Source organism: Bipolaris maydis (assembly GCF_028858645.1).
Source record: "Bipolaris maydis strain C4 unplaced genomic scaffold PSV08scaffold_9, whole genome shotgun sequence".
NCBI lineage: Eukaryota > Fungi > Ascomycota > Dothideomycetes > Pleosporales > Pleosporaceae > Bipolaris > Bipolaris maydis.
This window is the reverse complement of record NW_027093865.1, coordinates 1,694,464-1,712,120: the sequence shown is the minus strand read 5'-3', so window position 1 is coordinate 1,712,120 and position 17,657 is coordinate 1,694,464. Positions and strand designations below refer to the sequence as shown.

Sequence of the window (17,657 nt, the reverse complement as noted above, 5' to 3'; positions counted from 1 at the left end):
GGAAATCGGGACATTGCTGGTCCAACGAGATCATAGCTGGCAACCATGATACATCTATCCCGACGATCGCAACCCCTGTGGTCTTTGTACACAGTGGTCCCAGCTCCCATACATCACAGAGGAATTTTCTCAGTCTGCAAAGCAAAGGGTTTCTCAGGAGTGCCAAACAGCTAGCAAAAAGGGGATAAAGAGCGAAGGGCTTGTCAAGGTTGCTGGAAAGAAATTTCTTGTGGAATGAGTCGCAGAGAAGGGCTGCTGAGTGATACAGAAAAAGCGAATCCCGGGCTAGTAGAGGGGCGGAGCTCCATCTGGGAGAGATGGCAGAAGGCAAATGGTGGATGCTTGGCATGCGAGTTACATAGGTAAGCAACTCAGCACACTACTATGTAGTGCATCTTCGCTTTTGTCCTGCCAAAGCGGTAGTACCTGCCAACATCTCATCTAACGACTGCATGCAATTGCAGAGAAGGCGATGTGCAGCATACTCATTCCTACTGGAGGTGTATCTTGTGCAAGTGCGACAAGCAAACTCACGACGAAACACTGGTCGGATAATGGTGTGAATGGATATTGCTGCCGACAGAGTCGGGTAGGTATGATTTCGTCGCTCAACTCTTATGATTTTGCATCAGCCTGTCTACAATGCTAATGCCCATCTGTTCCTCAGCAGAAAGCTGGGGCACGGGCCTCTGCTCAGGTGCGAAGCCATTTCTTTGCATGATGGTCTCCATCATGCGTATACCCCGCAGTTCCTGTAGTGGTGGGATGTTCTGAAGGCTTTCTGGATCTACAGTGTCGAAGTCGAGGCTACCTGTAGGCTTGACGGCTCCAGTGACTGTGAAAATAGTATGCGGGGTAATGACAAAGTCACATTGGACTTCTCCTGGCCTGGTCGGTTTGATTGTCTCCATGCTGATTCGAGCCTCATCTACCACTTGGGAGGCATGGGCAATGGCAACGACAGGGGCCTGGTGGCGTAGTACGCCCAGGTCTTGCAGCATCGCCCACTGCACTTCGAACAAATTCTGCCCACCCCAGACACTGACGCCCTGGACGTTGAAGATGAGCCCGCCAATGACGCACATGTCGATGATAAGACCCTCATCGCGCATCTGGGCGAGCGTGACGGGCCGGCCGGCACCAGCCTTCTCCATGCCATCGAGGCAAGCGGCTAGTTCGTATCTGCTTGCATCGATACGCCCCGGGTCCAAAACGAGGAACCCCCTGCGCAAGCGATATGTAGCCACAACGAGCCTTTTGCCATCCTTGAGGGCGCGGGCGCGCAAGCATTCAAGGCTATTATCGGGCATGGCAAGGATGACCTGGGCAGAGTGGTAGCAGGGCAGGGCAGCCAAGCGCTCGACCGCAGCAGCAGAGCCTCTGAAGTCGGGCGTGAAGGCCATGAAGTCATAGTTGAAGCGCGCATCAGGCACGGCATCCTGGATTAGCTCCTGGTAGACGCGCGACCAAATCAGCTTGGTGCGCTCGTCGGAGGATGCGCTGGCTGCCATTGGAGAGGCCATGGTTAAGCGGAGGGCGGGCGGCTGGACAGCGCGCAAAGTCTATTTTCTCGTTTCTGTATGTACGTAAGTATGTCAGTACGGCCTGGGCTTCTTATTCTTAATTCTATCTTGCTGGGGCGGAGGAATGAACAGGCCAGATGGGCGAGGGCCTGGGTTAAGACGGCGACGGCGACGTCGACGGCACCGGATGACTAACCCTTGCGTATCCCATCTCCAACTTCACACAGCCAAATGGCTTCGATTTGGCGATGCTCGGTGCAAGTCTAGGACCATCGGCTGCTGCCCTGTCTCGCTACACATTCCTCAGGCAAACTATTTTGCCTCGTTGCCGGGCTCTTCCGGACAACCGCTTGCCGGGAATAGTAACCCGCCTATACCGGCTACATGGTAGTATGTTGCCGAACACTCACATATCTATCTGCACAGGCACGCCAACCCATGCTCGGTGAATTGGCATCATCCATCTCCCATGAACAAGATCCCCAGCCAGGCCCCAGCGGCCCTTTTGACAGCCGATCGCGCCGGGCAGATCGACGGGGCGGCGACGACGAATACCAGCAGCTCCCTCCACACTCCCACTATTCATCACCCCGTCCTGGACAAGGCCAGCCCTGAACAACTCTCGCACGAAACCAACGAGTCCCAAGCCACCAAGAAAAAGCCCACAAACGCCGCAAAGACCCTCCAAGTGCTAAAATGGTTCGTCAAAGACCAGTGGTTCCTCCTCGCCATGGGCGCCGTCGTCCTGGTGTCGTCCCAAGTCCAAGTGCCTGCTTCACAACAGCGAGTCAAGCGTACAGTAATCACCTACCTGGCCGTCTCCGTCATCTTCTTCATCAATGGATGCACCCTTGACACCCGCGTTATGCTCGCAAACTACATGCGCTGGAAGCTGCACATCTTCGTCCAACTCCAGTGCTACCTCGTCTGCTCTGCTGCCACCTTTGCCATTGTCAGTCTGTGCGCGACCAATCCCCATTTCATGGATCCCTGGCTCCTCATCGGCTTCTTGTTCGTGGGCAGCGCGCCGACTACCATGTCGAGCAACGTCGTCATGACGCGCCAAGCCCATGGCAACGCCGCCCTGACCGTTGTCCAGTCTGTCATCGGCCAGTTTCTCTGCCCCTTTCTGACTCCAATCATACTCCAAATGTACCTCTCCACCGGTTCGTGGTACAGCAAGGTGTTGCAGCGCGGATCCGGCTACGCAGGCATCTACCAGCGTGTCTTCATGCAACTTGGTCTTTCGCTATTCCTGCCCATGCTCCTCGGTCAGATTGTCCAGCGCCTATTTCCCAAGACGACTAAAAAGGTCTTTTTCGACTGGAAATTGCTCAAGCTGTCGTCGATTGCCCTCTTGACCATGGTATGGCAGACGTTCGATCAAGCCTTTTCGTCGGGCGCCTTCGAGGCTGTCAAACCTTCCAACATCGTCTTCATCATCTTCATCACCATTGCACTGTACATGATCTGGTTGGCCATTTGCTTTACAGCTGCTTCGCTCTGGCTGCCCAAAAAAGACGTCATCGCTTGTTGCTATTGCTGCCCCGCCAAAGCGCTGGCAATGGTTGTCCCGCTTACAACAGTCATGTACATCAATATTGATCCTATCAATCAGTCTAAGATGCAGATTCCAGCAATCATCTTTCAGGCCTTTCAGGTTGCCATTGGAGGCATCATGACCATCGGCTTTCGCAAGTGGATTAGGCCAGAAGAAGAGAGGGAAGAAGCGGAAAAACTGGTTGAGGCTGGGGGCAGAAATTAAGTCAATGCCTTTGGCTATGCGTTTCCACCTTGCTTCCTTGTATACCATAATTTGCATCGACTTCGCAACTGCTATTCTTCTTTACCATGTTCATCATCTTACAAATCAGTCATCATAACTCGCTACTCACCCCTTATTCGATCGCCCTGCTTTTTCCTCGCTCTGATCCAAGGTCCATCGTACTCTACTCATGTTAGGCCCACTTGCTCGTTGTATACAACCCCGCCGCCATGTTCTGTCTTGTTGAAGGTATCATCCTCATTCTTAGGTAAGGCAGCCACAATCAGGAGGAATATTCCCAACCTATTAGAATTTCCTGCACAAAAAGCAATTGCGTTGAGAGGGAGGATCACTTACGCATCTGCACCCCAAAGTGAAGCCTTCGCAGGGACAATCCACAAAGAGACCAAGAAGATAATGGATGCAATGCAAACGGGGAAAATCTGAGGGTGATGATCATGACCGATCAATGTCTTTAGTTGGTATTACCATCCTTAAGTAGACCTTGAATTGAATTGGCCGACTCAACCAGACCCCTGGTACTTGCTTGATGCAATTCAAACTGGTACTGTGATTTCATGGTCATGTGCATCATCACATACGTTGACCAGGATATGCCGTTCTACTATCTTAGCTTCTGGGGTGTCGATTTATGTCCACCCGATGAATTTTGGAGTAAAAATCGTGCGTGTGAACATCCATCATCTGCACTGCACGTATGACTCAAAGCCTCCAACTTCCACAATATCTTCGAATGATGCTGGTGTCGATGGAACGAAACATTTCGATTGTTTTAGAGCTGATAACCCTACGTTTATCAAGAGTTTTGGCAAAATGTCATCAAGATTTGATTGATGTGTGAGCGAGACAGCAATCTGCATGCAAAAGGGTACGTGAGTAGTGGAGGCTAAGTGAAAACCAGCATCGCAGTTATCCTGACACCGCCATTTGGATCAAACGTGGTATTACATAGTATGTGACGCCTCATTGGTTAGATAGTAAGAGTGGTCGCCGCCTTCATCACATCACACATATCAGGAGACATGTTTTTGACACATGACGCATACTATCGATAGCGATTCCGACCCGCAACATGATCTACCGTAACTAAAGGGCTGGCAAGCCATAGCTACACGACGGCATTTCACCCAGAAATGTATGAGCATAGCTTGATCATCGACGACAGTACAGTAGCAACTCGTATTAATTAAATCATACGCAAACTCACAAATTGGCAATGCCATTCTGGTCTTTCTCCAGAGGAGGTAGAGATTTCGCCCTACGACCATATTCAAGCGCGCTCTGTCTGTAATCTGCACGAGTGGCTTGTTTGGCTGTATCTAAATTCTCTGAAGCTGTGAGGAATGCATTGAGAATCTCTGCTTCGGCTTCCTCTTTTCCTTCTGCCACACGCTGTTCGAACTCGTCCACCTGCTGGCAGCAGTACTCATTGAAGCCGAACTTTTGGTCTTCACTGATCATGGCCAAGTCAGACCTTGCGTTAGCAACGATTTCCTCTATCTCAATGCTGGCGGAGTTATATAGCTCAGATGCATGCTCTGAGGCATGCTCAAAGGCTCGGTCGATATCTTGGGCGAAGGTTTGGGCAAGAGTACTGGTCATGACTCTTTTCATCTCTGAGATAGGTGTCAAACGGCAGTTTGTAGTTTGGTCGTAGCGTGTGGGCGCATTTGGAATTCGGGTGTACGGTGGCGTTGGTGATGAGCGTGGTGACAATGAGTGGCCTGTACGCATGCCACCAAAGAAGTCGGCCAACAGGCCGGGAAGCGCCTTCTTCACCTCGGATGCGACAGCCTCTTGGAAAAGGTTGACTGGAACCGTAGACGTGGAGCTGACATTTGATGTAGGAGTGGAGGAATCTAACAAAGGCGAATCGGGAGGATGTCGGGAGCGCTTCGTCGCAGGAGTATCGGGTGCGGGGCTGAGGCCATCTAGACAATGGGCGTTAGCAAGAGGCAGTGCAATATTCGATTGCAACCCTACCCTTACTATCTCTCGAGCGCTTACCCGAGCCTGACTCTTGTTGATATGGAGGTGGGTCTTGGGTTATCACGTCTTGGGCAATATGTTCTCCAGCGCTCGCATCATCATTGGGAGTGTCAGCTTCTGTGCTGACGCCCTGAAGCAAACTAAGGATTGACCACTCGACTTGCCGATACACATTAGTGAAGTTTGGGAGAATTGGCACCCTGGCGAACTCCTTGGAACCATTGGAAATGCGGTGAAACTTTGAATAATTGGTGCCAAGCCAGTTGGTGTCGAAGACGATGCGTACTTCTCTTGCCCTTGCTAGTTTTAAAAGTTTTGGGAAATCAGGACAAACGTTCGGAGCCTCTTTTCGATGCCAAACAGAACAAGGTTGTTTTAGAGTTAGTGACAGCGTTCGGGTCTGATGACTTCCGTTCCGCCCTAGTTCAGTGAGCAATGTAGCCGGGAGGGATATGTCAAGCTTCGTGAGCGATATTGTGCCAGGCACTATATTATCACCTTCATAACGCAAAAATATACGTTGCTTGTCGTCAATACCAGGGCGCGGCAAGGGGTATTCGAGATACAAGCCAAGCTGCGTGTCATTGTGCGATTTCACAATCCTAAGTAGACACAACCATGGTGCAGATGCATCATCAGCAGTATACGCTAGGGCGGAAACGCCTTCCTTGCTGAGAAGATTGTGCAGTACCATTTCGAGTTGGACTTTTCTAAAAGATGTGTTTGCTTACAATATACCCCTTTGCAACAAAGCATGCGAGATGCAAAGGAAACCCACCCGCCCGGGCTTTCGCGTTGATGGCAAAGAGCAGCCCTGACTCTGTCGCAGCAGCAAGCGCCAGAACTTAGACAGCTAAAGACCAGCCTTGTTCACACAGTCTGAGCCTTGCTTTGGTAACGCCCCTCTGATGCGCGAATCAATACACAAAGATTGTGAAGCCGATGCGCTGCGTCAGAGGCCTTGCAGTAAGGATAGCGCACGGAGACAAGACGCCAGGCAGGCAAAAAGGTAGGGTTAGCGCCTAACGGTGGACAGCTTGCTTTCGCGAATGAAGCGGAGTTTGAAAGAAGGAGAGGATGACATTCAAGGTCAAGGTCGGTGGTTAATGTCGGTGGAGGTGGAGAGGGAGGAGGTTGGGGGTTCGCGCTGAAATGCGACGCGACACGCGGTGCCTGGAAAGCTTGGCATAACGCTAACCCTAATATAAACTAGTGCAAACAGTCCCTGCTTGGTTACCAAACAGGAGAGACACTCCATGCTCACTCACATGACTGCGCAGTATGTACTCACACAGCAAGTCCAACGCGTAAGACAGCTCTCACAATTCACAAAATCGCCCTCAAAACCCGATACATGCTTACCACTAGAGTTTAGCGTGACAGACTCAATTGCACATCAAATCTTCGGCCTCAGACGAAAGGAGGTAGCGGTAGCTCAACGGTGGCCATAGGTTGGAGCGTTGGCAATGTAGCGCAGAGAGCCAGGTCCACTCGCACATCTCCGAACAAGACTGGCGAGGATGGCTGCCTTTGAATTCAGCACATCTTCATGCGTTTCCTGTCAAAGCCGCTATCACTCGCTTATTCCCTCTTTAAGCTGTTCTCAGGCGTGGCTCTCTCGCCAAGATGCTCAACACAATGTTGTCCATAGTAAAGGCAGTCAGTCTCAGATGCGGCTGCTTCCATAGTAATGAACAGGATCTTGTCTATCGCATGGCAACCGGATAAGATGCTACAGAGAAGCACGAGTTGGGCGACTGCCATCTACCTTTGACATGGTCCTGCCTCAGGGCGCCACTGGTGTTTTGTGACCAGTCTGACGCATGTCCAGCATGATAGCCTTTCTTGTTTTGACACCATAATTTTTGATAGTCTTTCGGCATCAGAATGCAATAAATGCTGTTTTCCTTCTCTCCCTTTCCCCTGAATTTTCTCTATCATCCCGGATCACCAAAATGGACTGCCACATGACGTCCGCCCCGTCATCCCCATGCCTCTGGCGATCCTCTGATGGACCCAGGCGTCGCGCAAGGTACGCGGAAGCAGATCAGTCTGCCATTTTGGACATCATAGAGAAACCTGATGTCGGTCCCATCAGACCCAAGCCAGTCTCAAGCGGCAGTTAAACAAGAACACGACCACTGACAGTCAACTAGTCGACGAACACAGTGTAGAGGTGCAGGGAGCACCACTGGTAGCATTTACTTCACTACCAACCCCCACGGCACTCAATCACCCAATAACAGTTAACGCCAGGCCGTGACTTTAGCACAAGACATGCAACCATCGTGAGATACGTCTCACCAGGCCTATGTTTATCGCGATATCGTCTTTCCTCATTCACTCGAGACGCTGGTTCTAATTTCGAAGACAGGTTAGAGAACATCGGTTAAACAGACATCCCTCCACTTGTAGTATGTATCGGGCAACAAAGTGCTCGCTTAACGACGACTCCAATGGCCGCTAGAACCGCCCAGTAGTCATCTGGCCGCCAAAGTCATCAACTGGTTGGTGAGCAAATTTCCCCGTCCGATCTACGCGCTGAACTCCACGTCTTTGGCAACGCTCTAGTGGGGGTGGTAGGTGACGCTTTCATCGCTTATCTTGGTGGTTTTGCGTTGTAGTTCGTCTGGCTTCTCAAGGCGTGGATGCATCGAACATACGCTACACTGGGCGTCAAAGCCAAATTTCAACAAGTGCGTCTGGGGCAAGACGTCGACTACATCATGCGACTAATTTGGGATTTGCAAGAGGTCAACACGCAGCACCACGACAGAGATTTGGGGATTCTGGTGCAAACAAGTAATTGACTGTCCATAAACGTTACCAAAAGCCACGAGAAGCTCATGGTCTCCATCGCCCGGAGCCACGATTATTCGCGTCAATCTGTACGCCAACGTCATGATCGGACACGAGAATTGGCAAAACTGAACCATTCTGCTAAGATTTAAGCCATTCGTCAAGCGTGTGAATCATTGAACGATCGGCTTGACCAAATTGCTAGCAACACAGGTACCTTGGCAGGGACAAGCAACGAGCAGATCCACAAGCTGAATATTATGGACGGCAGCATAGATGTATTAAAAAGTCAGATGCACATCATTTGAGGAAAAGTCATTACCCAGAAACAGGAGCAACTGAAGCGCAGCAAAACGCTAGGGCGCATGGTCGATGTCGGCTTGACCCAAATGCTCAAGAGCCAACAGCAGGGCCATGTCGCAACTGGCGCAAAGCTTGCCTATTACCAAGAGTGTTCCCAGAATGGTACTCTGATCTCTTTCGCTTCACATTGCCAGGAAGCTGGCGCTGACTGCAGCAAATATCGTCAATCCGGCGACGAAGCTACGCTCGTTCTAAATGCTGCTGTCATGAGCTTACAGATGTCTGAAATGCAATGGTCAACTCGACGCCGCCCTTTAAAAATACAACAAGCAAGCCAATCGCATAAACGACAAGCCTTGGATTAAACACAGCGATCTCTTAAAATAACAATCATAACCCGTAATAACCTCCAAACTACCTCGTCTGTAGAGCAAGACGATCACGCTGCTACAGTTCCCCACCTCACTACTATTGCATCACAACATGAGCTTGCTTTTTGTAAAGATTGTGCGGAGAACTAAGCTATGGCTGAAAAGCTGCGAAATGTCAAGAATGAGCCTGGCGTATCACTCGATCCCATCGCTGCAACCGACGTCACTGCCAAAACCGTCTTTGATGTTGGCCGTGAAATCCACATTCATCAAATTTACGACTTTTGGACACAAGTTGATACCACACAAGATAGTATAGAGATGCTAGGATAATCAGTTTTTGAATGAATTGTTTGTGAAATGAAAAATACGCCGAATGTTCGCAATCATCCTTGTTGTTCGCTCAATGGGCTATCTGACCACTCGATAGATTACCCACCAGTGATCCCAAGTTATTGCCAATAATTTTCTGAAATTGTAGCTGAATCTGTTTCTCCAGCATGTTGATGTTCTCGAGCAAAAACCCCACGTAGTCCCACATGGTATCCAACAACACTCCTTCTCCGGGATTTCCATTCCGCTTGTATATCTTGCCGTCTGACTTGACAAACAGAAGTGGAAGATGATTCTCTGGATGCGATGAGACAAGCTCTAGAATTGGGGCCAATCTCCATGCGCCGAATTGTGATTCATCAATCACTTTGCGGAGCTTGTAGGCATTATAGACCTCTTGGACTGATACTTTGATTGCTTCGGTGCAGATGCGAAGGTTGTTGCTGTTTACTGGGTCGAAGAGCCTGGTATCCCCATAGATCTTCCATTTCTCTCCAGCCAGGTTTTGGACATGTAGTCCTAGGTTGCCATCCTCATCATGCATGACCTGCCATAGCTGTGTTAGAAGTAGCCGAAGTTTGAAAAAAGGTACTGACATTTGATGCAATCGCTTTCAAAAAGCTGATTGAAAAGTCGACCTTGACGTCGAGGGAGTAGAGAGCATTTCGTGGGACGCGAACATGGCCCGCTGCAAATGAGTCTTGCAGGAAGTGGTCTGCAAAGGCGTTAATAGAATATGCCTTTTGAAGGTCACCTTGTGCAGCTACTTCAAGAGCTAGGGCGTGACCGGCATTATAAGTCAAACGAGCTTCAGATCCAAAGTGGTCGATGTTGTGGAGCGCAAGGGTATCAAAGTCAGCTCCGGCCTTATAGGCGACTGTGACCTGTTTGAGTGCGTCGATATCCAAGGGGTGGTCTTGGTAAGCTTTGTGAACTGCCTTTTGGTCATGTTCGATGGCATCGTCCACTGCAGCCATAAGAACCTTCAGTTTGGCGATCACAGCTTCTGCCCTTCTTTTGCCAACCTCTCCTACATTCAACAGGTCAAAGCTCTGCTGGAAACGATCCTTGCGGTCTTTTAGTGTAGTGCCCCTGGAGATTGGAGTCATCAATCCAAAATAGTCTCCAGAAAGTGCGTTGATGTCCCCGTACGTGACCACAAGCCCATTCTGCAAAGTAAAGGGATTATTGGCTGCTACATGATCTCCGGCGCTGTCATGACCAGGCAGTTGGATTGTGTTACCGAGGTAGCGGTGTTCGGAGAAGTAAAACATGGGTGCAACCTCTTCATCCTCGTGTTGCTCAAGGAGCAAGGAGTTTTGAATACCCGAATCTTGAACATACATCGGCATGTCTTTGTCCAGAAGTACATTTACAAATGCCCTCAATTCCTCGGGGCTGGGTTTGTAATACGACTTGATGTGTTCTGTGGCCATATTTGGGTTCTTATTTGACTCAGTGATGTGCAAGACATGTATATAGGAGCAGCTTACATCTCAGCTATGCTATCAGGGAAGTGATCACTGGTGTTGTCTTTGGTAGTAATGTGTAGATGAAGAATCAGGTTTTGCTAAAGATTCAAGACAATTTGGCATTTTGTAGTCACCGGGCGACATGATAAGATTTAAGGACTAGCCATATTGAGGAAATGCCCACTTCATAACCTGGATTTCGAAGCAGCAGTTGGTTGGATAGCAACCAATCAGCCAATGATGGACTCCCGGTCACTGAGTGACAGCAATGTTTCGCTAGACCTTGGAAGGCTGGAATCAGAGCTGAAGGTCAAGAGTTTAGACATGGATGGAAGGATTCAGCTCAGCAACACCTGTGGCGCTGTAACAAGTGTCGCTTGGAGTTGATTCAAAAATTACAGTCACGAGCCCAACCTTACGGTGTGACAGCTCACACAGCATCCGACGTATTCATCGCTCCACTAAGACGACCGCCCCGAATAGGCTGAACCTGCAGGGGGAATGAACAGTCACAGCTGAGAAAACGTCGTCTAAGATCACTCTATCACTTTTGGCTGGAATGATTGAACCGAACCTCAGACTTGCACGAATGAGCTGATCGCCTCCGCGGAGGAATTGACTCCGCTTAGAGGCTGGCTCCCTCCATCACCATGATCATGACATTATGCTCGCATGAAATTCGCTTAGTTTCTCGCTATCGGCTGCTTGATCGCGTTACGACACCGAATAGGCTGGACATGCAGAGGGAACGGACCGTCACAGCTGAAAGGCGGCGTTCGAGACTACTCCACCTCGCTCTAGATCTTAGGATACGAACATGATCTAGCCACAAAGGGAAGAAAGTTAGTTTTCGAACATATTGTGAGATATGTGGCTTGAGAGAACAATCTCATTTGGTCCATTACACAAAGATAAAAGGCACACCAATCCCCCTTCTTCTCACACATCAACATATACTTTCATCTCATCTTTCAACCTAAGCAACTACTACCAAAACCGTCTTTTCCAGCACCTATCTTCTTAGGACAAAAATCTTCCATCATGACTGTTGAGAAGGGAAACAAGATCTTCATCGCTGAGGGCGATATTGCCGCCAATCCTGCCACTGTGAACTGGCAGCAGAACCTCTCCCAGAAGTCCGATACCTACTACATGGCCGTCTTCACGAACAAGGACAAAAGTATTTATTGGCCCCCAATGCCTGATAGATCACTATTGATTCTCGGTGACACAGATAATGAGCAAAGCTACATCTTCATCCAGCAAGGCAAGCTCGACGCCTTGAAGGCCAAATCTTCTGGTGATGCCTTCACGATAACGGTGGATGATTCCTTCCAATACGGTCAAAAGAACAAGCAGGGAGAGGGACGTTTCCTGGTCTTCCACGACAAGTCTCGCAATCCTTTCCAGGTGAGCATTGGTAACAATGGTATTTGAAAAGTGAAGTTTTACTGACCCTGATATACCTGCAGTGGAGATTTGTGTCAACCTTGTATTCTAAGTTGGGCAATGGCGCTCTCGCAATTATCAATTTGGCTCCGATCCCTGACGGTGTCAAGGATATTGCCAAGTACTTTTCCGGACTCATTGGCGATCCTCTGCACAACTTTTGAACGCGCTTAAGAGCAATCATTCGTACCGGCGATCTTTTAGATAAAGGGGCCTTTTTCTCATTAACACACTCGCTTGTCAGTCAGAAATAGCAATATCTTAATCCAGTCGTTCTCTCCAGATTCTCCATCATGAACATGACCATTGCTACTGAGACCTTGAAGTTAATCGACGGATATGTGATCTTGTTAGTCAATGCGAATCCAAGATCTAAAAGGGTTTAAGTGACTATCTTTGCTATTTGCGCTTGTCTTAAGATTGTGCTTGAGATCTGCTACTATGGAAGCTCGCGACATGGTTGAGTACGTAGGTGTTGAAATGCCGGCTAATATTGCAACGGCCGACAATAGCAGATTTCACTACACCTTGAGAAAACACAGACGCGTCAAAGTCCGTCACCGATCTGCTGGCATTGAGGGGTAATAGCGATGTTGCGATAACGCCACAGAGTCAGGGGAGCGCGCATTGGCTCCTCCACAAACAAGCCCGACCCACTGTGGCGTCCTCCTCAAGCGAGACACTACGGGTGTTAAATGGACCAAGGCGAAGCGGGTCCGAAAGTAGCTAGGTATGTCAAGCGCAATTAGTCTAGAATGGGTAAACATACACGGCTTCAGTCAACCGCTAAGTCTAGATCGTAATCCCCTCAGCTAGGACTCTAGACGCCTTCTGCCGTTACCTATCAACGGTCAGAGTTTTATTCCATGGAAATAAGTCACATTTCGTGTCATTAAGCAGAATTCCCTCCCAAAATCATGGCATGACTGTCCAACACTAGCAACCATTCTTCAGCCGGCACCTTTTCTCTCGTGGTTAGATATTTCAATGTGACAAGCTGCTCAACGCGGGCTAATATGCTTTGCAGATCAGAGATATGACGATAGCATATACCACCTTCACTGGCATGGAGCATCCATACCAAAAGCCTCATGGACTACAGATTGCATCAGCTATCAATCTTCGTACAGACCCGAGATGTCGAGGGTGCTTTGAAGACTGCTTCCAGCAAGGCCAGATGGGGTCCTGCGTTGCGAATGCAACCGCGGCTTGTTATCTCTTCGAGCTCCGCAAACATAATGCTCTCAATAATATTCCTGGCGAGGCAATTATTCCGTCTCGGCTGTTCATCTACTACAATGCTCGCACTGCGGTATCCCAAATCATTGCGGATAGAGGGTGTTTCATACGTCACGCATTCAGAAGCCTGGCAAAGTATGGAGTATGCTCAGAGGCTTCATGGCCCTATGATAAACTGAGAATAAATGAGCAGCCGCCCGATACTTGTTTTCAAGAGGCACTTGGACACAGAATATCTACGCATGAGCGATTAGACGTCCATCGTAACGCAAAAGGATATGACGCAACTTTTGATATGGATGTAGATGGTCACAATGTCCTTGAAAATCTACGGTCTTGTCTCAGTGATTGTCGCCCAGTGGTTTTCAGTCTCACTTGGAAGATTGGGGATGTTGTATGGGACAGAGACGGACCAAATGGCATGTGGCAAATTCACGCAATGACAAAGAAAAGGCACTCCAAAGTCTCCCTGCCAAAAGCCGCGCATGCTGTCCTAGCTGTTGGTTATGATGACAATCTGAGGTATGTCCTTTGCCAGAATTCGATGGGTGTATCGAAATCCCTGTTTTGGATTCCCTATGATTGGATCACTGATTTTTATGCCACGAGCGATTTTTGGACGATGAAAATAGCTGTTGAAGCCCCTAAATGAAGGATTTGAAAACGATTGTTTGCTTTTGTAATGCTTTACTCTCTTTCTTAGCTCTTGTAATTTGGTACCAATTCATCCACAGAGAGCAGGACCAGAACCAGTTGATCTACTAGGCAGTATTGTCTTCAACGTAGACTTAGGTTCATGTGTAATACTGGTTTATTTTACTCAGATTGACATGTCATTGTTTTTTGTTTTGGGTTCGGAATTCTTTCATGAAATAAAGTTTTGTACTGAAATGGCCAAGGCTTGTAAGATGATAGCGCAGGCGTCTTCCGACGACTGACTCACTGACTGAACAAAAGTAAGATGAAGTAATGAATGAATACAGCTCTACGTAACAAGAAAGCACCTACCCGAAACCTAAGGACAGGTCTAGATTTGACACCGCTCATGGCTATGCACAGATGTCTATCGAATTATTGTACGTAGACTATTTCGTGCCAGCTTTGAAGCAACCTTATCACTTCTGCAAGCCGCCGAAGGCGTCACAATAAGAAACTGGGCTTATGAGTGACTGGTGGACGGACTCGCCGATAGAGTTTGGCTTGTGCTAAGTGGCTGGCTAGATAGAGACATGAAAGGCTCAGGTTTGGATTTAACTAGGCCTAATTACCTCTAACAACGTCCTCTTAATACGGCATCTATGCGGGCCGCAGCGCCTCTGCAGCGGTCTGGATTACTCCTGCGTGGATCCCGCAGCATCGCTTAGCGCAAGGTTCAACCCGTATCCGCTACGTAGGGCGCCACCACGCAGTGGCGTTCCTTATGCATATTGACAGCGTTAGCGCAACCAGTCATCACAACATAGCTGGCGTCGAGACTTGGCCATGTGACATGTTCTAGCGCCTAGGGAGTGTTAACAGAATTGACCCAAGAGACCAGAATGTGACTGGGTTTGACACATGCATGTACTACTTGATCACTGATGCTTTTTGAGAACTAGACTGATGTAGTAAGCTATCATCTTGTGTCTGGCGAAAGTACCATGTCTGTGCATTCAATGCGCCAAACCGCGGGTACAAACTTGAGGCTGTTGAGCTACCTGCAATTGTTGTCATCATGACCGTGTTGTGTATCGCGAAGGGGATTATACGCAATGCAGGAGTTTGCGGGATAGTGCCCGGATGGGTGACTCAGCTCTTGAGCCTTTGATTGGTAATTGTGTGACTGATTTGCTTGCACGGCACAATCCCGGAACGGCGACAAAGTGCATAGGGGGCTTCTGTACTTCCATGGCTTACAGTGTTCTTTGTCAGGCACGGCGTGCGATGTAGGTACTGTGGTTCGAACAGTGCATGGATCAAAGATCCACTTGTAGCCCCGTTATCATGAAGGAACGATGATTTTCTACCTTTGTTTACGCACTGTTTGTTTATGTTACTTTTCAACCTCATTTGCGCATGAGGCTTGATCAAAGTAACAAGGGGTCGTAGTGATGAGCAGAGGCGTTACATCTATTTTTCTGTCACTCTTCTGCGCTCCTAACACGTCCGCAAATCAAGGTATTCTGAAATTCCTATTCTAGTGAATTTTCAGATATAATTGCCGATTCTGTTCCTTTTAGTTACAGTATAGCATTATGGTGGGTCTACCAAGTATGTATCTTATGACGAGCTGTCGATGCCATCGATGAAGTGGGATGATTCCAACCTTGCCCCATGTCAACAAAATACCAATTTATTCAAAAACTGCCGAGGAAATCACATTATCTATCGAGAAACATAGTTCGTGTTGCACAATCGAGCTTACAAAAGCCGAAGCTGGTCGGGGATTCTGTGCTCAAGCAAGGCTTTCATCGATGAATGACCTCATACATTTTTGCCCAAAGGAATTAGCTTAAAAATTACCAATACTACTCTTTGTAGAGTAGGCATTATTTACAAGAACTTCCGCGCAACGAGTTTCTTGCTTAATACCCAAAGTCTTTCAGCATTGACAGAATCTACAACATAAGGCTTTGCGAAAATAAGCTGGCAATCTTCTAGAAATAACCCTTCCGCGCCTGATTTATTATTAATCATAGAGCTTCGCGTCGATGCTGGTAATTGTAATACTAGTCAAGATCGGATCCAAAGCGGCAACCATCGTAGTTGATGCCCCTTCTTCAACGCTAGGGTCAAGATATGTAGCACTCATGATATCCGGCAGTTTTTTCGCTGGATCTTCGTGCATATGTCTGCCAAGCTCAATTATAATATCTGTTTTGTTCAAGGCAGTTGGGAAATATCGTGACAAGAAGAAGTGACAGAAGTGATAAAGGATCTGAAAGCAAACTATCTTACTTCCTGGATGCACAATGTATGAAACGATGCTCCCGTGGGCAAGAAGCTTGTTCAAATCTACACTGAACAGGGTGTTTGCTGTCTTCGATTGCCCATACGCCAAGAATCCTATGTGGCCTCCATTGGCCTTTTGCGTCTCTGGCGGCCATTCTGCAAGCGAATCGGCCTCTTCAGGAGATACAGGTTTGCCTTCATAGTTATAGTCATGGAATTTGAAGGGACTTGCCCTATGGCCATCAGAGGTCATATTAATGACCCGCGTTGCACCAGGCGGCGAAAACATAGCGGCCTCCAAGAAAAAGTCCATGAGGAGATTGGTGAGGAGGAAGGGTCTAATGTGGTTAACGGCTAGCTGATACTCAATATTCTCAGACGTGTGTTTTCGCTCGTACATGTTCGTGGCAGCATTGTTGACCAGAATGTCAATGCGAGCGGTGTGAGACTTGATCTCTTCTGCTGCTTGGCGGACGGCAGTTTGGGAGAGGAGATCTTCAAGAACATTTCTAACATCCACATCGGCGTCAACAGCCTTGATGTTTGCAGCAAATTCATCCATCTTAGATTGTGCGCGGGATGCCGGGATAAGCATTTCCGGTTCATGTTTTGCGAATACAAGCGCGATAGCTCCACCAAGCATCAACCCAGATATTTCTGTAACGACCACTAAACGATATAGTTAGATATCTTGACTGGGAAACATATCTATGAAAACATAGCAACACGGTCCTTGATTTGTGCTGAAAAAGCGTCAGCCACCTCGCTTGCCTTAGTGTCCCGTCCAAAATGAGTGTGTGAAGTCATGTTTAGAATGCTGCAAATCTTATTGAAATTTCAGCCAGTGATTTGTGTTCGAGTCTCACTGGATTGATAGTACGGGTTCAGAATGGGTGTTAAAAGACATGACAATCAGTGCCTAATGTCTTGCTCAATATAGCAGCCCATGGTTGATCTTGGCTGATTTAATATAAGTCTAAACTGCTTCAAATAGTCTAGTTAGTTGGTTTCGAAAGCTGATCAAAATCCTTGCCCAATACCTGGCTTTACAGTTCTATTCCCGAACACAATTAGGACGATGCAGTTCTCGTAAGCAAAGAGTTGTCTTTACTAGCGTTACGTGAAAAAAACACCAAGTAACTTTGAACATATAACCATTGATAGCATGAACAGAAAGTGGGGTGGAGTAGTTGTTCCGCTGTCCGCCCAGATTGAACGGAGAGTAACGCCGAACACCATTGTTAGTTCGATCGAATATTCGTCCGTAATTAACCCTTTCTGCTCAAACAAGAACGAAGTCTAACATGGGCGACGTCGAATAATGGCGACATCGTCCCCAGATAACGTCATCGTTATTGCATGGCGAGACGTTGATATTCATTAGCTCCCGCCAATGGCCAAGGATCACTGACTCGCTTAGAATTTGTCAAGCTGTCAAATCAGGCTCTCGATTATGTGGAAG

General features: G+C 48.2%; 7 protein-coding genes across 7 annotated transcripts; 3 read left to right on the top strand and 4 right to left on the bottom strand.

Moving 5' to 3' along the window:
* Positions 1–439: 439 nt before the first annotated feature.
* Positions 440–1,782, bottom strand: PSV08DRAFT_205295 (uncharacterized protein). The gene is made up of 2 exons (XM_014228673.1): positions 1,720–1,782; positions 440–1,576 (listed from the first exon to the last, which is right to left on the bottom strand). The coding sequence occupies exon 2, from the start codon at positions 1,521–1,523 to the stop codon at positions 609–611; it is 915 nt and encodes a 304-aa protein (XP_014084148.1). The 5' UTR covers positions 1,524–1,576; positions 1,720–1,782; the 3' UTR covers positions 440–608.
* A 186-nt stretch (positions 1,783–1,968) lies between these two features.
* PSV08DRAFT_205292 (SBF-like CPA transporter family-domain-containing protein) lies at positions 1,969–3,755 on the top strand. The gene has a single exon (XM_014228672.1). The coding sequence runs from the start codon at positions 1,993–1,995 to the stop codon at positions 3,286–3,288; it is 1,296 nt and encodes a 431-aa protein (XP_014084147.1). The 5' UTR covers positions 1,969–1,992; the 3' UTR covers positions 3,289–3,755.
* Positions 3,756–4,471: 716 nt separating this feature from the next.
* Positions 4,472–5,992, bottom strand: PSV08DRAFT_205290 (uncharacterized protein; the record flags this gene model as incomplete). The annotated part of the gene is made up of 2 exons (XM_014228671.2): positions 4,472–5,240; positions 5,299–5,992. 2 exons carry the CDS (start codon positions 5,990–5,992, stop codon positions 4,513–4,515), a joined length of 1,422 nt encoding a protein of 473 aa, XP_014084146.1. The 3' UTR covers positions 4,472–4,512.
* Positions 5,993–9,093: 3,101 nt separating this feature from the next.
* On the bottom strand, positions 9,094–10,667 carry PSV08DRAFT_48952 (uncharacterized protein). The gene is made up of 3 exons (XM_014228670.2): positions 10,598–10,667; positions 9,701–10,549; positions 9,094–9,651 (listed from the first exon to the last, which is right to left on the bottom strand). The coding sequence occupies exons 2-3, from the start codon at positions 10,538–10,540 to the stop codon at positions 9,175–9,177; spliced, it is 1,317 nt and encodes a 438-aa protein (XP_014084145.2). The 5' UTR covers positions 10,541–10,549; positions 10,598–10,667; the 3' UTR covers positions 9,094–9,174.
* An 854-nt stretch (positions 10,668–11,521) lies between these two features.
* Positions 11,522–12,311, top strand: PSV08DRAFT_403070 (uncharacterized protein). Its single transcript, XM_014228669.2, has 3 exons — positions 11,522–11,756; positions 11,811–11,986; positions 12,049–12,311. Exons 1-3 carry the CDS (start codon positions 11,618–11,620, stop codon positions 12,187–12,189), a joined length of 456 nt encoding a protein of 151 aa, XP_014084144.1. The 5' UTR covers positions 11,522–11,617; the 3' UTR covers positions 12,190–12,311.
* Positions 12,312–12,979: 668 nt separating this feature from the next.
* Positions 12,980–13,916, top strand: PSV08DRAFT_410726 (uncharacterized protein; the record flags this gene model as incomplete). The annotated part of the gene is made up of 2 exons (XM_014228668.1): positions 12,980–12,999; positions 13,053–13,916. Exon 2 carries the CDS (start codon positions 13,062–13,064, stop codon positions 13,914–13,916), a length of 855 nt encoding a protein of 284 aa, XP_014084143.1. The 5' UTR covers positions 12,980–12,999; positions 13,053–13,061.
* A 1,880-nt stretch (positions 13,917–15,796) lies between these two features.
* On the bottom strand, positions 15,797–17,002 carry PSV08DRAFT_182142 (uncharacterized protein; the record flags this gene model as incomplete). Its single annotated transcript, XM_014228667.1, has 4 exons — positions 15,797–15,921; positions 15,974–16,117; positions 16,202–16,864; positions 16,924–17,002. 4 exons carry the CDS (start codon positions 17,000–17,002, stop codon positions 15,797–15,799), a joined length of 1,011 nt encoding a protein of 336 aa, XP_014084142.1.
* Positions 17,003–17,657: the final 655 nt, after the last annotated feature.

Bases quoted from the DNA above. Each gene is read 5' to 3' on its own strand.
- PSV08DRAFT_205295 (XM_014228673.1), bottom strand. From the start codon at position 1,523: ATGGCCTCTCCAATGGCAGCCAGCGCATCCTCCGACGAGCGCACCAAG.
- PSV08DRAFT_205292 (XM_014228672.1), top strand. From the start codon at position 1,993: ATGAACAAGATCCCCAGCCAGGCCCCAGCGGCCCTTTTGACAGCCGAT.
- PSV08DRAFT_48952 (XM_014228670.2), bottom strand. From the start codon at position 10,540: ATGGCCACAGAACACATCAAGTCGTATTACAAACCCAGCCCCGAGGAA. The intron at 9,652-9,700 runs GTCAGTACCTTT...CAGCTATGGCAG, and splicing joins TGAAAGCGATTGCATCAAAT to GTCATGCATGATGAGGATGG.
- PSV08DRAFT_403070 (XM_014228669.2), top strand. From the start codon at position 11,618: ATGACTGTTGAGAAGGGAAACAAGATCTTCATCGCTGAGGGCGATATT. The intron at 11,757-11,810 runs GTATTTATTGGC...TCGGTGACACAG, and splicing joins CTTCACGAACAAGGACAAAA to ATAATGAGCAAAGCTACATC. The intron at 11,987-12,048 runs GTGAGCATTGGT...ATATACCTGCAG, and splicing joins AGTCTCGCAATCCTTTCCAG to TGGAGATTTGTGTCAACCTT.